The sequence below is a fragment of the Octopus sinensis genome, linkage group LG6 (assembly GCF_006345805.1).
Source record: "Octopus sinensis linkage group LG6, ASM634580v1, whole genome shotgun sequence".
Lineage (NCBI taxonomy): Eukaryota > Metazoa > Mollusca > Cephalopoda > Octopoda > Octopodidae > Octopus > Octopus sinensis.
In genome coordinates this window covers 74672253-74694842 of record NC_043002.1, presented here as the reverse complement: position 1 = coordinate 74694842, position 22590 = coordinate 74672253, and the positions used below count along the sequence as shown (strand labels likewise).

The 22590-nt window shown below is 36.6% G+C and overlaps 1 protein-coding gene across 4 annotated transcripts in view; it reads right to left on the bottom strand.

Annotated features, from left to right (window-relative positions):
• LOC115213434 (protein SMG5-like) overlaps positions 1-22590 on the bottom strand; it is a 495266-nt gene that overhangs the window by 442769 nt on the left and 29907 nt on the right. For all 4 annotated transcript variants that reach the window (XM_036504028.1, XM_036504027.1, XM_029782410.2 and 1 more), the window contains exons 2-5: positions 8358-8456; positions 6299-6422; positions 5697-5853; positions 2966-3073 (exon numbers count right to left, since the gene is read on the bottom strand). In XM_036504028.1, the coding sequence (XP_036359921.1) occupies positions 2966-3073; positions 5697-5853; positions 6299-6422; positions 8358-8456 (488 nt within the window). The remainder of the gene's footprint in view (positions 1-2965; positions 3074-5696; positions 5854-6298; positions 6423-8357; positions 8457-22590) is intronic.

Sequence of the window (22590 nt, the reverse complement as noted above, 5' to 3'; positions counted from 1 at the left end):
ACATGAAACAAGTAGAATATCTGGGCCAGACATGGTCAGTTTAAATGCTAAAGGGTTAGTAAAATTAAGATGATTTTCAAGCTTTTATAACCTGTTCAGCATCATGGCAGAAAAGGAATCATCATCATCATCATTCAAAAGTCCCTTTTTCCATGCCTGCATTGGCCAGAGTTTATTGAGGTAGGCTTTCAAGAGCCAAATAGTTTTACCTGTTTTCCAGCAAGGTAATATCTCCCTATGTCCAGACACATTTTTTGCAGAATATTGGGGGGGAAAAAAGGTTTTCATTCACAAAAAAATGAGGAGACACAAGCGCATGCGCACACAGACACACACACAGAGTTCCTGCAGGTCAAATCCATTCACAAGGCTACAGAGCTTTAAAAGAAACTTGCCCAAGGTGCCATGCAGTGAGACTGAACCCAAAAGCATGTGGTTGGGGAGCAATCTGCTTAACCATGCTTGTATCTATATGGATGCAAATTATATTTTCGCCTTTCATTAATAAGGAAGGAGTGGTGGAATTTTCACTAATTTCATGGAGAGGGACTAGTATTTTCCAGTTTGAGATCAACTGGATTGCCTTACACAGCTTTAACTGAGCAGACCTATGAAGAGAAGGCTGATCAAATACCAGAAGCACTCCACAGGTATCAGTTTGCATAGAATTTGTACTCATGTACATTGATATTATTGTTAATGTTAAGGCAGCGAGCTAACAGAATCATTAGCATTCCAAGCAAAATGCTAATGGTCTTTTGTACATCTTTACATTCTGAGTTCAAATTCCATCAAGGTCGACTTTGCCTTTCAGGGTTGATAAAATAGATTGCGCACTGGTATCGACTTACCCCATCCCGCGAAAGTGCTAGCTTTGTGCCAAAATTTGAAACATGAAATTGAGTGACTGCGTTTGGAAGTTGATTTGTTGACACAAATTTGCCCAAGTTGTGATATAGTTCAAAGCTCTTTTTACACAAGCATTCAACCCGAATGAGAGAAGGGATATCATTGTTAACTAAGCCTCTGATTTACGTGACGTAAGGCTACTGCCTGACTGTATATTAGATTAGCAATAAATAGTAACAAGAATTCAATTAGGTCTCTAAACCATAAATCAATAAACAATTCCCTGCAATCGACGTAAGTAGATTAATTTTTTCTTTTACTAACACCATTTTTAGTGCTATAAAAAGTTGCCTCCCTTGCATTAGAAACTGTGTTACAGCATGGTGCGCGTGCGCACATGTGTGTGTGTGTGTGTGTGTGTGTGTGCGCGCGCGCGCGCGGTTGTAGATGTGAGAGATTTTTTTTTTTTACTTTGTAGTAATTGACAGGAACAAATAGGAAATTGCAACATTTTGTTTACAGGCAAACATCTCTTCAATAAAGACCTCATATACTACCTCTACGCTACCGTTACAAAATACAATTTTCCTATCTACTGCAAACTAATGACTAATGTCACTCTCTTAAATTATGTCCGGGGTGAATCTAATTGTCTTATGTTGTTATTTAGTATGTCCCAAGACAAAATAAATTATTCCAATAAAAGACCAAAATGAAAGACTTAAGTCATTTAAATAAACTGCTCTCTCTCTCATACACACACACACACACACACACACACACACATCAATAGAAATCAATATCTGGGAAATTCCTTTAAATGATGTATTAAAAAATGTTAAGGCAGCAAATTAATAGAATCTTTAGAATAATGCCTATCATTCATTCTATCTTTCTAAGAGTTTTCTCTGAGTTCAAATCCCATGGAGGTCGACTTTGCCTTTCATCCATTGGAAGTCAATAAAGAAAGTACTAAAAAAGCACTGAGGGCAAATCTCTCTCTCTCTCTCTCTTTCTCTGGTTTGTAACTTGTGATTAAAAAGTCTAGACTCGTCACTTCATCATGTTGGTTCAGCCAGAGAATTGCATTAAGCTCATACATGTCTGTGGAATACTCAGCCGTTTACATGTTAACTTCATGACTAGGAATTCAGTTCGTCGAACAACTGAAAGCTCCTTGTCAGGAACAATGAATAAACCACCATCAAAATAATGTATTTTATCATATATTAATTTATTTTATATAAATTTTTTAAAGGAAAGAAAATGAGATGGACAATATTCATGCCTTACTCAAAAGGAAAGAAAGTATGAGTGTCACATCTTTATTTTCCCTTTTCTACAAAAGCTAAAATGCTGTGGCTATGATCCCCACCCATCAAAAAACTGAAACTAAAAAGCTTTTTGCTGACTGAAAGATTCTAATCAAAGATACTGTTTTTGCTCAGTGTGATATCTTTTTAAATAAGGTTATTTCAGGCAGGACAGTATCAAAAGGGTTTACACCGATTTACATTAAGAACTCTGTAATATGTATTTTCCAGTGAGATTACAAAGCACAGTAGTATCATTTAATGTGCGTTTTTCATGCTGGCATGGGTTGGACAGTTTGACAGAAACTACCAAGTCAGAAAAACGAACTGTCAAGTGAGAAGCCCTGCTGTCTGCTTTGACATGGTTTCTACAGCTGGATACCCCTCCTAATGCCAACCACTCTACAGAGTGTACTGGGTGCTTTTTAATGGCACCTGCAGCAGAAGTCACCAAGTATCTTGCAGGACAAGACCCCTGAACTAGGCTGAATAGTATTGAGTGACAGAAAACGGTGTCTTGTGCAAAATTCAGTGTCAGTACTTGACTGCATGATTTTTAATTTCAAAACTTGTTACAGAGATTGGGTTCCTTTGCTAACAACAGACTACTCATATTTTACAGCAAAGTATTTATTTAAAAGTAAGAAAAGAATCCACTGTAGAAATAAATGTGCCTACATTAACCAAAAAAGAAAACATCCCCATATGTGTATGATAGAAAAAACAGTCCAGAAAACTGGAATTTAAGGGATATAATTTAAGGTTACCTAATGATTCAAGCAAATTACATGTCTTTCACTTACCAATATCTCCAAGGTAAACCAGACAACGATGGCATGCTCCTAATGCCCACTCTTGAACAGTAATGCTCACCTCTTTCTTCTTTGAGTTATGTAATTGACTCTTTTTCCCTGTTAAAAAAAGATTAATATTTTAGATGGTAAAAGATTTATGTGAGAATATATAGGAATGACTGTACATATAAAAATATATATTCACTTTTATGTCTTAAGTGCAGGCATGGCTGTCAGTTTAAGAAACTCACTTTGTAATCAGATGGTCCCACTGCATAGCACCTTCAGCATGTATCCTCTACTTTAGTCATAGGCTGACCAATGCCATGTGAGTAAATTTGGTAGATGGAAACTGTGGGGAAGCATGTCACATATATATATACGTCGTTCAATGCTTGAAATGAGGAGTAGCTGGACAGCTGACAACTGATGAAGGGTCATTCTTTATGTTACTTGCCCTGTTTTCCATTTATTTCTCTCGTTTATGTATTCAACTCCTTTGTTTTCGTATTTCATGTTGTTTACAGTTTGTGACGCCCTGTAACCATGTGTGTGTGTGTGTGCGTGGGTGGGTGTGTGTGTGTGTGTGTTATGTATATGTGTGTGTGTGTGTGTTATGTATATGTGTGTGTGTGTGTGTGTGTGTTATGTATATGTGTGTTTGTCCTTCACCACTACATGACAGCTAGTACTGGTTTGCTTATATCTCAGTAACTAAGCAATTCAGCAAAGGAGACTGATAGAAGGATAGAAGTACCAGACTTTAAAAAAAAAAGTTCTGGGTTCAATGTGTTTGACTAAACCCTTCAAAGCAGTGCCCCAGCATACTCACAGTCCTATGACTGAAATGAGTAAAAGTTAAATGAATATATAATTCAGGCATTGTTTTAGTCAGATGCCCTTCCTGTTGCTAACCCTCACCTATTTTTCAAGTAAAAGATATCTTATTCCACATGCAGTGGAAGGCACACTAGCAGGAGGTATGACAGCAATGCTACTGACAACAGCTGAGCAATTTTCAAAGAAGTATAAATGTAAACACATGCACACACATTTCAAAGATTTGTATTTGCTTGAATGAAAATTACAAAGAATACTTTTATTATATCATTTTAAATTTCTCAGAAAAATATTATCAACATAAAACATGTACATAAATTAATGCAAATGATTGTAGATTTACGAAGAAATTAAAAACTGTAAATTTGATGTCCTGCAATAATAAAAAAAATTTAGAGGTCATCAGCCTCACACTTTAATTATTTATTTTGAGAGCTTAATTGTTAAAAACATATTCAATGCAAAATAATATTTAAGTCAATTGAAGTGTTTATAATGTTATTGCACTTTTATTATTATTATTTGAAGGTGACAAGCTGGCAGGATCATTAATGCGTCAGATAAAATGCTTAGCAGCATTTCTTCTAGCTCTTTACATTCTAAGTTTAAATACCACCAAGGTCAACTTTGCCTTTCATCATTGCAGAGTCCATAACTAAAGTACCAGTCAAATAGTGGAAGGGTTATGTAATCAATCCTCCTGAACTAAAATTGCTGGCTAAAATTTGAAACCATCATCATTATTGTTGTTAAGTTGACAAGCTGGTAGAATCATCAGCATGCCAGACAAAATGCAGTGAATTAGAGTTTTGAACAAAATGCCATACAGAATTTGTTCCAGCTCTTCACATTCTGAGTTCAAATCCCACCAAGGTCAACTCAGGTCCAATTGTTCCTCTCTCCGAAATTTCTGTTTGTGAACCTAATTTAGAAACAATTAACATCATCATCATCATCAAACCAATTCAATTTTAGCAGTATATACATACAAATCTTAATTCTGTAGATTTGGTAGAGGGAAACTAAAATTGTGTTGCATTTGTATATGCATGTATGTGTGTGTTTGAGTCTTCTTGTCTTGACATCACACAATAGTTACAAACAAATGCTCCCATCATGAACCCTCATTTCCAGTATTCTGTGAAAACTGGAAATATCACCTTACTTGAAAACAAACTGGGGTTAGCAACAGGAAAGGCATCTAACCATAGAAAATATGTCTCAACAAATTCCATCTGATCCATGCAAACATGAAAAAGTGGACATTCAGCTAATGATGATTCCTAACAATCAAAAATTAAACTAATGGCTCTTAAGATTATGAGCTACATAGAAGATACATTTAAAGATTAACAAAAAAAACAAAAAAACAACTAAAATCCTCAGCTTAAAAACCTTACATGTGTCAAATTAAAACTAATCACCTATCATCAGATCAAGAGTGGTAAGATTTATACAGGAAAATAAAAACAAAAAAGATTGCTCATAAAAATGCAGGTGTAAAGTAGATTCTTTTTTTATATATATAAAATAAAATGAACTTCATCAAATACAATCGTCACAGTGACCTGCAATCCTGACTTCATTAGAAAATCTTCATTAGACAAATTTATTTAACCCTTTAGCATTTAAACCAACCATATCCGGCCCAAATATTCTGCTGGTTTTATGTTGGAACTGGCTATATTCAGCCTCTCACACCTACCCTATAATGTCATTGTAAAAATAAATAATCACAACACTAAAATTTAAAAGCTATGTGATAATGCACGGGGAATTCATAACAATGCAAATAAATAAGCATTACATTGGACAGAATAATCTGAATACGAAAGGGTTAAATAACAATTTACAAAAATTAAATTCCAGTATTAGAAATGCTTAGTATAGTTATTCATACCTGTGCTGTGATCAGGTACAACAGGGAAATCCAACTTTCCATCCAACTGTAGACAGAACTCAGTCTGTAGGCGTAAAAGGAGGTGGTAATAGTATCCAGTAGCAGCAGCAAGGTGAGTGCGGAATGCTGTCTCAAGGGAGCCGTGAGGGCGAATATGCTGAAATTGGAAGGAAGACAAATAAACTAAAAGTTATATTGTAATCGTTCATAATTGTTTCCTTTGTAAAATTCTTCAAACCTTGATATGAGGAATAAAACAAAATAACAGAGACTTATAGGTTTGAAGAACTAATAAAAAGACAGAAAAGACAAATGACCCTTTTGATCCTTTTGATGAAATAGTTAATAACAAGAGTCTATGGGCTCAATATTTTGACTCAGTACACTAAATGAGAACAGACTGAATACATTAATCTTTTACTAAAATGTCAAAGAATCTAATAATATGAATTTAACCTTATGAGTGATAACTGCTGTTTTGAAATTAAGCACAGATTCTTTGAGAATTTGTTTAGGTACTTACTATTATTTATACTACTAAGAAATAGAAAACAAACTGGGTTTTTGATTTTGTCAATAAATAAAAAATACCAAATGATTACCCGTTTGTTGCGCTTGACAAGTTGGATGATATCGTAAAAGACCTTCCGCCACAGAACTTCTTCTGCCTTACGTCCATAGTCAATAGGGTTGTAGAACATCAAGCGCTCACAGTAGTATTTCAACCTACATCCAGAGAAAGGAAAAGTAAAAACAGAAAAAGGTTGAATAAAAAAATTCAACATCAATTTCCCAAACTATTAACATTGCAAATAAAGAAAAAAAATACTAATAATCACAAAGTACTAGTACCAAGATGGAGAAAGGAAGAGTTATCAAACAGCCAATATAAGGGTTGAATGCAAATCCACTCCCAAAAATAGCCACAATTAATTAAAACTATTTTGTTTTAATATGTTTATTTTTTAAATGATGACTTAGAAAGAGTACCACAAATTCCAAGCACTAGAAGCCAGAATAGAAATAGAAAATGCTTAAATTTATCCAACCATTTTACCTGTGTTCCAGTACTTGTGTAGATACAAGAGAGCCTCTAGATGACCATTCAACCTGCTAGAAATTATCAGCTAACTCCCCATTAAATATGAATGATACATTGGAAAATACAGCCATAAATATGAAAAAGACAAGATGGCTACTCAGTAGGATAATGTAATCCTAGATAAAGTAAAATATGGAATGGTCATCTTTGAAATGTCTGACCATAGATCTGTTTGGTCAGAGCTAATCTGAGCTAAGCAACAACAACAGCAGCAGCAGCCATTCAAGAATTTGGACCTGGAGATCTCCATTTCCAGCAACTTTGAGGGCCACCTCCCAGTGGTGTTGGGCATCAACAAAGAGCCCTCAACTACAACAAGATGACCAAAGTTTGTTTTTTTTCCAAGGTCTGGGGTTTCATGCCCCTAAGCCCTAGACCATCACCTAATCACCCTTACTCGGCTTGTTGCTTAACAACAACAACAGTAGCAGCAGCACCATCATTATTATTTTACATCTGGTTTATGCAATACGAATTACACACACACAAGTTTATATTTTTCTTTCTTCATGAAACATTTGTTTTACTTCTAGATATCCTTTCTAATGTAATCATTGCATTATAACATGACAGTACAATATACAGGTTGGTTGGGCTACATTTGACAGTTTGCATAAAAGGAGGAGAAAACACAATATTCCACCTGCCAATTTTTCTTTTCTTTTTTTAATCAAAAAATATCAATTAAATTATAGCTGGGAGATAACAGTTTACTCAGCTTCCACCATAGCCTCAGAAGAGTTCCAGAAGCTGGTGCAGGTGTTCCTTACTGTGTCCCTATGAAGATTTTCAAAAACTCCTCCAGCTCGGCCTTAGTGTTGCAGGCAGAGCAGTTGGTATCTTTCAACATTGCTCTAGACATAGTAATCAAAGGTACTACAATCAGGGGAATTAGGAAGCTAGAAATTAAGGCTGCTGAAGACACAGGAATTCTGACACTTTCTGGGGATATGGAAAGGAGCCAAATCCTGTTGCAACACATACAGCTTTCCAGTAGCAACTCTCTTGAGCCAGGGTTTGACAACAGTCTCCAGCAGCTTTACATAGAGTTGAACATAAGACCCTGTTCACAGATGAGGTGGGGGTGGGGGTGCATGACGTCACCTTCACCAGAGACACATCCAAAGAACCATTACAGTTTGGAGGAACTTGGTTTTCATGATGCCTGTGTCCCATTATGTTCAGAGAGCATTGAGCAGCAGTTATGATGTTGGCATTTTAATACCCAACACAAATCATTATGACATTTAGATGGCTTCCAGTCTTCTGTGTCAGCTGACTTTTTCTCAACCATAACTGTAATCTTTAATCTTTATTCTCTCTAATCTTCAATTCTTATGTTCTCTAACATCATTGACTGTTTGCCAGAACATCAAGCTGTTCTTGAAAAATGGATACATAAAAAATCATTGAGTTTAGTCAGAACACCCTGTACTTTGTCAATTTTTGTCTTTATTATTATTTACATGGGCTTAATGTTTCCAATCAAAAGGCTACAGGAACAAACAATTACTTGAAATATCGATACGATTAGAAAATATAGTCACAAAGTTGCCTACTTGTTTCGTAATCCAACAGCATCTTGTGTAAATACATTTCTGTAGGCACGTTTTTGCTGGAGGAGATCATCAAGTCTACGAATAGCATCCAAAGCTGCCCTGTAATTTGAAAGAGAAAGTAGCATCAACGTTAGTGGAACAATGTTAGAATTCTCAACATAATAACAAATGGAAACAAGAAGAAAAAGGAATGAAATCTTTGCAGAACAAGACAGATTCAAATTGAAAAGAAAGTCGCCTGGAGCAATGGTTTGACTTTTTACTATTCAGACTACTCTGTCAAATGTAATACTTATTTATTCACATTGTTTTGAATTAATCATGCATTATCCCATAGTTCTGAGATTTCAATGATGTGATTATTTTTAGAATGACATTGTAGGGCAGATGTGAGAGGGGCCAGCCAGTTTGAACAGGTTCAAGGCCACATGTGGCCCATTTAAAGGCTAAAGGGTTAAAATTATTATGCCTTCAGCATAAATGTGACAAGTTTCTCTACATTTAAGTAACTCACCATCAACTTTGAAAAGTGGTCTCAGACAAGTTGGTATCAAAAGGGTTAAATAAACAGAGTAGAAAACTTCAACTATTTGGGTTCAAGCATAAAAATTACAATTAATTAAAACAAAATTATTCTGGGCCTAATTCTACTGCAAGGGACTTTGATCAGTTGTCTTCTACACTTCCAGGTTATCAAAAAAAACTTGTGGGTGAAATTTTATAGACAAAAAAATGTGTGAAAGTCTCTTGTATATGTGTACTAGGTAAATTGTAATTGAAGAAATCCTATATTGTAGATTTCTATAAGAGACAAAGGGAGGCAGATAAAATCTGCCTTTTATAATAAGAGATATATGCATATTGCATTAGGTGTATCTTTTTCCAATGTACAAATCCACAAAAAAAAAGCAACAAAAAAACCAGTTTGTTCAAGCAAATATGTCACTTTGCCATAAGAAATGCAGTGAACCATTGACTGACTCAATGAAAGTGTATAACTGCTATTTTTCATAAAATATCTGATGAAGATGATGAAGATGATAAATGTTGACAAGTTTATGAGGTTACACAATTATCACATTCATGACGTGTCGTTACTTTGGCAACTACTGACCCATCTTCTTCACTTCCAACACCACAAAGATGGAGATAATCATAAACAACCATTACCTTCATCACCTTTAGTCTCACTGTCTTACTCTTAAGGACTGGCAATACAGGATTCCATAGAGATCAAATCAATATATCATAGCCTAGCATTCCTAAGCTATACACCAGCAGTCTCTTGCTCTTCAGAATTTCACAAAATGCAATGGCATTGAATTCAGTGAAGCCTTCAACCATGTCAGACCCTTGTGAGTTGATCATCTAAAAGCTCCATTTATATAAACCCCTTGGATGGGAATTTCGTTGTCAAACCATTCCATTACTGTATGGTGCAGACAGAATTCATTTCAAATCACACTATCAACTCTAGGTTCAGTTGTGTATCCTACACTCCTCTTTTTTCATATTAACGACAAAATTATTGCTACCTTCTAATAACACACACTCTAATATATGTCATGCTATCCTTACACCTCCTTAACCTTCTGCATACAAGTATCAATCATGATCAATTTAGATCCGTGATGTCAGATAACCACTACCTACATGAACAGACATCTCAAAATATCAGGAGCAGGAGGAGACATGACAATCTAGAAATGTGCCCTCTCTACATACAAACATAGAAAGCCTTCAAAATCACTATAAATGTTAGCCCTCACAATCTCTGATCTTACATTGTTACCTCACACGCATGACATTACCTATACTGCTTCTTGAAAAATTGGCTGTGTGGTAAGTAGCTTGCTTACCAACCACATGGTCCCAGGTTCATTCCCACTGCATAGCACCTTGGGCAAGTGCCTTCTACTATAGCCTCGGGCCAACCAAAGCCTTGTGAGTGGATTTGGTAGACGGAACCTGAAAGAAGCCCATCGTATATATGTATATGTATATATATATATATATGTATGTGTGTGTGTTTGTGTCTGTCCCCACAACATTACTTGACAACCGATGCTGGTGTGTATATGTCCCCATAACTTAGTGGTTTGGCAAAAGAGACCGACAGAATAAGTACTAGGCTTACAAAGAATAAGTCCTGGGGTTGATTTGCTCAACTAAAGGCAGTGCTCCAGCATAGCCACAGCCAAATAACTGAAACAAGTAAAAGAGTACCTCTTTAGGACTGAAAAAATACTTCAGCTCTGTTGCAGACCTAAACAAAACTTAACTCAAGCAAAAAGTACATGGGAGTACGGCTCATCTATCTGGAATGGTGCTATTACTACACACAAACATCCTAGACTATATCCGAAGTAGTTAATTCAGCTCACTAGTAGGGAATCATTCATCTACAAACTATACTCACAGTCTCGTGCCTGCACTATTTCTTCTCCCTGCTTCAGCTGCCACCACAGTAACAATCTCTACTCTTCTGAACTACTTAGTTATTTGCACATGCTTTTCTTTCAAGTTCGCTTGAAACATTTATTTCTTCTCTCATCACCTTTACTCTATCTCACTAACCAGATTCTGTACGAAACACTTTTGTCAATCAGATCCCCCTAGAATTGCAACTTTCTGAAATTACCTCACTCACCATCCACAGTTTTCTGGCAATCATTAACCTACAAACAAATACAGTCTAACTAAACAATCAAGCACAATAATGAGTAGCACCTATTCCTTATTATAACGGTTGTAAGAAATAAACAGTTATGTAGCTCTGCCTTATGTAAAGTTTGAACCAGAAGAATTTTGGATAAATATTATTAGTGGTCATCAGGAAGGACATCCAGCTGTAGACAAAAATCTGCCACAACAAATTCTGCCACATAACACAAGCATGGAAAAATGGAGGTTTAACAAAAAAGAGTATGATGATGATGATGATGCCATCATATTTCTCATACATAAATTCTAAAAAAATATCAGTATTTACTTTTAATTGGATAATGCTCTAAGTGAGAGAGAGCGATTAACATCATACCAATCCATTATATACTTGCTAAAGACAAAAAGTGCATATGTCACAGAAATCATGAACTATTTTACAAAATGGTATCATGAGTTACCATTTAACAGGAAGACAATCCAACATGTCATCTTTGATAAGCTCAGAATGTCATAAATTGCAAATTAGCAATATATGTCTGAGAAGGAATAAAAAAAAACCTACATAAAACACAGAAAAAAAAAATAGTAATATGAGATATCATTTGACAGGTCATCTTTAGTAAGCTCAAAATGCCACATATTCTTCACAGAACCATGATAAAACTATAAAACTGAAATATATGTTGGTAAAGAAAGAAATCTAAGTAGAAAAGAAAATGATAAATTAATCAATGTCTTTATTAGTATGCCAAGATGCTCTAGTACAGCAATAAAAACATGATAATTACACTAAGAAATACTAACAGAAGTAGTTTTTTTTTTTTTTATGCGTGCAAAATCACACATAATCATTATTATAAATTTTCTAAATGTTTCATTTCCTTTCAAAAAACATAATGGTAGGATTTTAACCCATGGCTCAACACCAATCTTGTTGCTGAACCACATGTCAACTCCAATGAAGCATGATCAAAAATAGGAGAATAAGAAATATGTTAATTATAGATGGTCTGTGAGAAAGGGAGTGACATCTGGTAGCATTAAGGGGTAATGCTAGTTTGTAAAGGAGAGCACAAGTGATAGATTGTCAAGAAAAGGATGGCAAGAAAGTGATGAATGCAAAACAGGAGTATGATTTGAAGGATAGAAGGAGTGATGGGCAACACAGTGCAAATCCACATTATTCAGACATCATGATGGAAATAAGAGAGATATACTAGTGGCAGCTAACATATCTGCCATTAAGAGAAAGAGGGCGAGTAATGGGTAGTTGTAGAAATGGTCAATGGTTAAGAAACTGCAATGGGTGGTATGGTGCAGCCAGTAATAGAGAGATGAGAGAGTATTAAATACACCAAAAGGACAGCAACTGGAGATTTTGTGGATATAAAATGAATGAGATATCCAGACATAGATATGCTATAAATCCCAGCTACTATCACTATGAAAGATATAGTAAAGTATTACAATGATTAATGACATTCAGGAGAAGACTTGACAACACATGCAAACAGAACAAACATAGCAAAATCATCATCATTTAACATCAGTTGTCCATGCTAGCATGGGTCGGATGGTTTGACCAGGATTGATTAGCTGAAAGGCTGCTCCAGGTTCCAATCTGATTTGGCATGGTTTTCTACGACTGGATGCCCTTCCTAATACAAACCACCCAGAGTACTTTTTACATTTAGTCATTGCCTCCATGAGGCCCAACACTCGAAAGGAACTCAGCCACTTTGCCTCCCTGCAGCCCAAAGCTTGAAAGGAACTCAGCCACTTTGTCTCCGTGAGGCCTAACGCTCAACAGGTGCTCTGATAGTAAATGTAATGTTTATTATGATAATGCCATTCAGGTTATATTAAATACTATTATTATCATCATTTAATGTTTACGTTCCATGTAGGCATGGGTTGACAAGATCTGAAAAGTTCAACAGGATCTGACAAGCCTGTGGACTATGCTGGTCTCCAGTGCCTGCTTTGGCATGGTTTCTATAGTCAGATGCCCTTCATAATGCCAACCACTTTACAGAGTGTACTGAGTGTGCTTTTCGTGGTACCAATCTAACTTAATTTAAATCTAAATTTAATCTTTTTCTTTTCAGAGAGTTCAAAGAACCATAAATAATCTAAATACTAGTGCAAGAAAAAAAATGTTAAAAGAGTACTTGATATTTTCAAATTAACAAAATGGACCAAGACATTTGGTACTCAAGGCCCAAAGAGACAAACCATTTACCATAGCCAAATAAGTCAATGTCTAATCAGCAATGGCAAAATGGCTGTGCCAAAACACTTCATACTCAAGATCTATTGGATCGAAAGCATATTGTCCAAGGGTAATTCATAGATTATTGGGGGATGATCCTGAAAAGTGGCTGTAATTTAGTGAGATTTTTTTTTGTTTTATTTTTTTAAATATCATTATGTGAACCATTGAGGCTTCTTTCAAATTATCAATTCAGGTTAACTAACATAACAGTGCTTACTGATACAATGAGATACTATAATTTAACACTAGAGCAGTAACTAAACCAGCCTGGCATCAAAGTTTAGGATAGCATTTCAAGTGCTGGTGTTTTAGGACTTGGTTTTCTTTATTCGTTCAGTCACAAGTGACTGTTTCATCTTGTATCTTGAAACTGTAATGAAATTGTTCAACAGTTACATCAACAGCCTAATTCACATGACTTCTATTTCCAGCAAGATGGGTCACCCTCAATCCCCACCTCACATCATCCCAAAAATTATTCAAGAGCAGTCTGTGAGTATCCTGATGAAACATTTCCTGGAAAATGGAAGGGATCTAAATGATTGGCTTGCATGTACATCTAACTTTAAACCCCAACAGATTTTAAAATTTTCATTGCTTTATACTGTATAAGTTCTTTTTATTTATTTTGTATTACTGCATGGGAAAAACAAAAAGCAAATTTGAATATAATTGTGAATATGTCATCTTAAAATAAACAATCCTTTACTATTCACCTCCTTTTGGCCCAGACTCTGTCTCTCTTACTACACACATACACACATATGGTTTATGTCAAAGCATATATAGCATGTAAATATACAGGGTGTCCTATCAGTAAATATAAGATATAAAAATCATAAAAGTTTAGTGTGTCTTCTTTTTGTTTCAAACTAAATGAATTCAGATTTATAAATTAGATAATGGCTATGGACCGAAATACAATCATAACCCTCCACAAAGGAGGCAAAAGTAATACAGCTATAGCAAAGAAGCTTAAGATTAACCAAACAACAGGGTGAAAAATTGTCAAGAAATTTCAAGAGACTGGTTCTACCACTCATTTACTTGGACATAGCTAAAAAAGAAGTGTGCAAACCTCTCAGCTATTCAAAAGTACCAAAGAAAAGATACAGCAAAATCCTCATCATTCTGTTAGGACCCATCCCTACAAGATGATCCACCGGAATGAGTTCATGCAAGTTCATAAGTCCATGAGACTGAAGAAAAGTTGTCTCATCCTGCATCAGATTGCTGAAGGCACACTGCCCAACTTGATGTTCACCAATGAAAAGAAATTTGACATCAAACAGATAGTAAACCACCAGATTGACTGACTTTAGAATGTATTAGGCATCCAGTCAGTTATGGTTTGGGTGGTTGTGACATCCGCTGGAAAGTCTCCCCTCATTTTTGTGCCCTCAGATGTTAAAAATCAACACCCAGTGAGACATTAGCAACATTCTGGAAGCTGGACTGCTTCCATGGGCGAATGAGCACTTTCAAGGCGCACCTTGGAGCCTCCAACAGGACTCAGCACCATCCCACATCTCCAAACAGACACAATACCGGATTCAGAAAAATATTCCATCGTTCATAGGCAAGGATGTTTGACTCTCAAGAAACCTTGATCTCAACCCATTGGATTTTTCTGTTTGGTCTATTTTGAGATGAAGGTCTTGAGCACTCCTCATGCTTCACTTGACGCTCTGAAGGCAAAACTGCGCCAGGAATGGGCTTTGATTCCACAAGAACAGCTGTGTGCCATGTGCGAAGCATTCGCACCTAGACTTAAGGCTGTGATTTGAAACAGAGGTGTTCATATCAAATCAGGTTTCCTTTACCATTGCACTGCAACACTCACACCTGAAATATAATAATATTTTGCTTTGGCAAAATTGAAAAAAGTTGGTTGCCTTAATTTTGGGACACCTTGTATAAAAGCATGTAAATATTGGGTTTAAAAAGCCCTTAGATGGAAAAAAAGTTGAGGGGCTAATGGGACATGAACCCACATTTTCTGTCCCATGGGCAGCCTTCAACTTTTTCTATCCAAAGGGGTTTTTAACTCAATATTTCCACCATCATTTCTAGTTTTATCCACCTTCAGATTTAATTGTTAAAAAAAATGTTTATTATATATATATATATATAGGATAAAGAGTAAAGACCCCTCTGGTCACGAATGACCATGGGATTGCACCAAGAAAGTTCCCCACCAAGGCACAAGTATGGGCACCATGCCACACTAGTAGGAGAACCCAGTCATGGCTGTCAGACAATTTCTGTGACCATATCCCCACTAACATCTATCACCTAACTCCCCAGACTACAACCCCTTTGATTATTGTGTGTGGAGCACATTTGAGTGAGAGACCAACAAAACTTGTAACACCAAAGTCGAACTGAAGGCAAGGATTATGGAGGCATTCACTAATGTAAACAAGGAGACCATCTGGAAGAATTGCAGGAGATTCTGAAGTTGTGTGGAGGCCATGGTTGAAGCCAGTGGTGATTTTATTGAATAAATTTACTGTAGTATTTTAAGATATTTTTATGTAATTTTGGTAAATATATCTGTTAAAATGAGATGTCAGTATTCTTTTCATTTTTGTGTAATTTAGACGACAACTTATTCACCAAACCCTGTACACACACACACACACAAAATACTCTTTTTTTCTCTTTTACTAGCTTCAGCCCAAACATTTTGGCCATGCTGAAGCACAGCCATTAATACATGCGTATGTATAAACAAATGAAAAGAGCACTCAATACATGAAGTAGAACACTGGCAGCGTTGCACTCAGATTCTCAAATACACACATGTACCATCTTTCAGATGGTGCAATGTTTCAAAAATAAAGAGAAAAATGGTGAAAAGTAATATGCCCCTTCCCAACACACACACACACACACATACATAGATGTGCAAATACAGTATCTACCCCTATTAACCTACTTGAAGTTGTCACAATCCATCTATCTGCCCACTCAATGATCCTGCCTTTCTGAGCAATCATAAAATCTCCAGATGTCACTGAAGGGAATTATAGACATAACTGCAAACACTTTCAAGGGTCAGTGCCTTCAACATTTTGTACTCATTCAGGTCAAAGAACAGGAAAAATTCCACATTGCTCTCTAAAATTCATCTAAGAACTTAGGAAGAAGAAATGCCCTCCAGTAACATGGAATATCATTGAAAGTGCAATCCCATACTTTAACAGGTTATGGAACTGTAGTCATTACCTAACCAAAAAATCTCAGGGCTTGAAGCAACAGCAACCTACAACATCTCTTAACTGGAGATCAGAAGAACAATCTGATTCCTGCAACTGGAAGAAGTTCCTCTTAGAAAATTTCCAACCACCCTAATCTTTAATGGATCACTGGACTATAGGTTTTACCTTACTGAAAAGTTCCAGATTCTAAAGTTATGTGCAATATTTCTTACTGGAGATTTTAAGTACTATCTAATTACTACTGTCAGAGAAGGATCCTTTTAGAAAGAAAAATGTTCATAAAAATCAGCTTTAATAAATTCCAGCAAGTCTTGCAGATAACTTTGAACTATATTGCCTTCCTCTATATCACAATAACACAAGAATAAAGAAAGCGCTACCATCCCTAAACTGGCAACATATGCAATCATATGACCAACCGTAAAGAATGATAACTGATGTTACATATGCCCTATGGACATAATACCTTCTGCTAGTTTCACATTTATTCACAATATTGTTTAAAAGACTACAAGTATAAACCCCATGTGTGTGAGAAACTGAATAAGAATAATGGAATGAATCACTGTTTTCCAATATATATATATATATATATATCATATATATACGGAAACACTCATCTATATATGTGCATATGCACATATCAATATAGTTGTAGTTTACACTGTACAATTTTTATTGTTTTTCCAAATTATTCATGCTTGTTTGGAAGAGAAAATAATGATTGCATTATTATTAATGCCTGAATGACAGCTGAACACTGCTACTTTAACAGTTGGGTGCTGAATGAGAAGAAAGTTATCCAATTATAAAAACATTTGCTCCAATAAATAGGAATATGTGGAGGCTTGCAAAGCCCACTATGCCTAGAAAAATGATGCAAAAGAAAAAAAAAAAAAGGATGGGAGATTTTTTTTTTTTTTTTTTGCCATTGCTCCTAGTTTAATATATACACTAATACAACTGACAACTATGAAAATATGAAGCAGATTATATAGCAGCTCTTCCTAATTCTAAACACCCACCTTAACTATAAAATAGGATCGGTGCCAATTTTAAATAATTAGTCTTAAGTGATATAAACATTTAAATGTCAGAAGAAAGATTCGATCTAATAAACCTTTTCAGTGTGAAGTAATATCTCAAATTTTTCTTGCAACTTATTTGCACATTGATAAAGTTACATTGCAATACATGAGAAAACACACACAAATCATGATTCTTAAAAGACTTCCACTTCAATGAACCATCAATTGCCTGCTATACTAGCAATGTAATAATGTTCTCATGTGTCAGCTTGAAACAAATTTCACTGCTTTTGCTCAGGTAATCTATCAAATTTTAGAATATCTCTTTTGTATGCATCCTACACCTTGTCAAATAATAGATAAGACAGGGGTAACATACTTAATGCATGAAGCATCAAAAAGCCATCTAGAAATAAATATATAGTGTATATGCATATATTATGCAATGACTAATATAAAAGACATCTTTTCAGCAAATATGAGAAACAATTCAGGACATCAGCATACCACAGTTTTTCTAGATACTTGCTGATACAGAGATGGCTGGATTGCTAATTATTTTCCAGGATTTCCTAATTCATTATTAATTTGCTTGCTTGCCACCTTTAGCCAAGGTTTTAAATGGTCACTTAACCCCCACAAAGACTATTTCATTTCCAAACCTCCCTAGAATCTAGCTAAGCCCCAATTACACTTTATATATTTTATCATTCTAAATATGGTACTCCACCCAACCAGATTCAAATATGCAACACACATATTTTCAAGATATTATCCCACCTATGTGCATGCATACAAACATACACATTGTACTGAACCCTTCCTCTAAAGCAACATATTTTGAAATTATTTTCCTGTACATGTTTTCACTATACTTTGAAGAATATTAATAGCACCTCACTATTCTAATCTTTGTATCCATACAACAGTTAGATTAGCTTTGAATGTAACGCCATAACTAAAGTAACTGATAAATAATAATTCTTATTTCTTTACTGCCCACAAGGGGCTACACACAGAGGGGACAGACAAGGACAGACAAACGGATTAAGTCGATTATATCGACCCCAGTGCGTAACTGGTACTTATTTAATCGACCCCAAAAGAACGAAAGGCAATGTCAACGGGGGGGGGGGGCAGTTAATTACATCAACCCCAGCACTTGACTGGTATTTTATTTCACTGGCTATGAAAAGATGAATGAATACAGATTGTAAAGAACTACAAGAATGCTGCTAAGCATTTCATCTGATGTGCTACTAGCAAGGACATAGCCACAACATTGTGGGACTGAGGCACAATTGAGTGAAATGATCTCAATACATGAATAGCGATTTACTTTATTAACCCTGGAAAGGGTGAAAGGCAAAGTCAACCTAAGTGCAGTTGGAACTCAAAATGTTAAAAAGACAAAACTAATTACTACTACAAAAACAATTAGTCTGAACTCTATTGCCCTTTTATTAATGATGTCAGCCAGTACACAATTGCCACCCAATACTATAACAAGACTCACACAACACATACTGAATATAATCACCCAACATGAAATACAACTCAAACAACAAATACAAAAAACAATAACTACAAATTCAAAGATGACACTAAAATAACACCAGAAACAACAAAACGAAATTGATATACCATACAAATAAAATTCTACACACCCAAAACAATGCTACACACATATCAAGAAAACAAAGGTGAAACATAATAATGGTGATAGTGATAATTTCTTGGACACAAGATCACAAATTTTAAAGAAAAGGGTATAATCAATTGAACTGACTCTTACTACATGATTTGGAACTTATTTTATCAACGCTGGAAGAATGACAGGCAAAGTTGACAGATGAAATTCGAACTCGGAATAAGGAGGGTGAAACTAAATGCTGCATGACATTACTGTTGTAATTTCATAGCTGTAATAAAATAATCGCTTCTAATTTAGGTAAAAGGCCAGCAATTTTGAGGGAAAGGGGTTAGTCAATTACATCATCATCATAGTTTTAGCATCTCCCTTCCCCTGTTCACATAGGTTGGAAGTAATTCATAGAGGCAGATTTTCAACGGTTAGCCACTCTTCCTGTCATCAACCCTCACCTGTTTCCAAGTAAGGTAATAGTTCCCATGATCACACGTTTCCATGGAAGACTGGAAATGAAGGACATCGCTTACATGATGGTGACTCTCGTTCATAGCTATCATATGATGTCCAGATAAGAAGACACTTAGACACACACACATAGTGGGCTTCTTTCAGTTTCCATCTACCAAAATTTACTGGAAAGAGTTTGATCAGCTTGGGGCTATGGTAGAAGACACTTGCCCAAAGGACTGAACTGAAAACCATGGGTACAGAAGAAAACTTCTTAACCATATAGCTTTTGTACGCTAATTATTTAAATTAGTCCTTCAATATATAACTTCCTAAATCTAAATCTCTCTCAGCCTTCATTCTTCTTTGATTCTTCATGTAAATTTCTAATTGGAACCTCTTCTTGGCTATATATTTTTTGTACCACCCATCTAAATTAACCCTTGCTTGTTTATGATGCGCCCGCCCACTCCTACTCTCCACCACCAATACCAGATCTCCCTCTCTCTCTTCTCCCTCCACCATTACCGGATATCTCTCTTCTCTCACCAGAAACCCTCTCCCTCACTGGTGGTATCCTCTATCATACCTGTAATCTCCTCTCCCTCTCCCGGACAAATGCAACAAGTTTAGCTGCCCACCTATTTAATCGGCTATCTTTCATCTTGTCTCAAAATTTGTCAACAAACTACTCAGTAATTTCCATGGACGTATGGAAGGGAAAGGGAAAGTTAATGGGCTATATGTGTGTGGTTGTTCCGTGTGAGTGTGTGTGTGTGCATTTGTTCTTGTCTGTGTGTGTGTGTGTGTGGATATGTGCGTGCACATTCTAATGAGTGTGCTTGTTCCCCTCTTCTCTCACCGGAAACCCCTTCCCTCACTGGTGATATCCTCTATCATACCTGCAATTTTTTCTCCCAGCACAAATGCAACTTGGAAGGACTGGAAAAATGGTGGTAGCAGGAAATTGTATCTGACTGCCAAAAGGGAAGCTAGGAGTCAGGTATATTTAGCCAAGGGGGAAGCAGATAAGAACAAATTTGTTAATGTTCTGCACCATGAGGACCAAAAACTTCAGGTATTTCGTGATGCAAGACAGTGTGTAAGAGAGAATCAGGATGTGACCATTTAAAACCTTGGCTAAAGGTGGCAAACAAGCAAATTAATAATGAATTAGGAAATCCTGGAAAATAATTGGCAATCAGGATGTCATAGGAAAGAAATGTTTTTGCATGGCTGATGGTTCACTTGCATTAAATGAGGCTGCAAAGAGAGAGGTATGGAAATGCCACTATGAAAGGTTGCTAAATAAAGAGAGTGAATGGGAGAAAGAGAACCTGCCGAATGCCAACCCAACAGAGGGACCAGCTATCCGAATTGAGAGTGCCTTGGTAGATAAAGCAATTAAGGGTATGAAGACAGGAGAAGCCCCCGGCCCCTCAGGAATCACCGCAGAGATGCTCAAAATATCTGGCAGTGTTGGTTATAGCCTAATCACCCGTATAGGCAACCAGGTGATACATGAAGAAGTCATACCCAATGACTGGTGTAGCACTATCATAATCAACTGCTACAAAGGTAAAGGTGACGCATTATATACAAATAATTACAGAGATATCAAGTTGTTGGATCAGGTAAAGAAAGTCACAGAGAGAGTTGTAGTCCAACTAATTAGGAAGAGGGTCAGTCTAGACGAGATGCAGTTTGGGTTTGTGCCAGGGAAAAGCACCACTGATGCTATATTTCTGGTAAGACAGCTGCAGGAGAAATACCTGACCAAAGATAAGCCCCTGTACCTGGCTTTTGTTGACATGGAGAAAGTCTTCAACAGGGTCCCCCAATTCCTTATCTGATGGTCAATGAGGAAGCTAGGGATAGATGAATTGTTAGTGAGAACTGTGCAAACCATGTACAGGGACACTGTCAATAAGGTAAGGGTTGGCAATGAGTACAGTGAAGAATTCCGGGTAGAGGTTCAGTCCTCAGCCCCCTCCTATTTATCACAGTCCTCCAAGCAATAAGAGGAATTGAAGACAGGATGCCCCTGAGAGCTCCTCTATGCTGATGAGCTGGCTCATATTGCTGAGTCATAATCAGAACTAGGGCAGAAGTTTCAGGTGTGGAAGCAAGGATTAGAATTGAAGGGCCTTAGAGTCAACCTAGCTAAAACCAAAGTCTTAATAAGTAGGAAGGCAGACAAACCACAAATCCCTTCAGGTAGATGGCCCTGCTCGATCTGTAGAAAGGCGTAGGTAGAAACTCTGTAAGATATACCCAGTGTAAGCTATGGACACATAAGAGGTGCAGTAATATAAAAGGAAGGCTAACTGGGAAGATAGTTTTTGTATGCATCAGATGCTCTGGAGAAATAAACACTGGAAATGTGCAGAGAACAACTTCTGTCACATTCCAGGGAGAAAAACTAGAAGTAGTTGACAGCTTCCATTCCCTTGGTGACCAAGTCAGTAGTAGGGGTAGATGTTCTGAAAATGTAGCTGCTAGAATAAAAATAGCCTGGGCAAAGTTCAGAGAGCTCCTACCTCTGCTGGTAACAAAGGGCTTTTCGCTCAGAGTAAAAGGTAGACTGTATGACGCATGTGTACGAACAGCCATGCTACATGGCAATGAAACATGGGCCGTGACTGCTGAGGACATGCGTAAGCTTGCAAGGAATGAAGTCAATATGCTCTGCTGGGTGTGTAATGTCAGTGTGCATACATGACTGAGTGTAAGCGCCTTGATAGAAAAGTTGGACTTAAGAAGTATCAGATGTGGTGCACAAGAGAGCCGACTGCGATGGTATGGACATGTGGTGCTAATGGATGAGGACAGCTGTGTGAAAAAGTGTCACACCCTAGCAGTTGAGGGAATCTGTGGAAGAGGTAGACCCAGGAAGACCTGGGATGAAGTGGTGAAGCATGACCTTCGAATATTGGGCCTC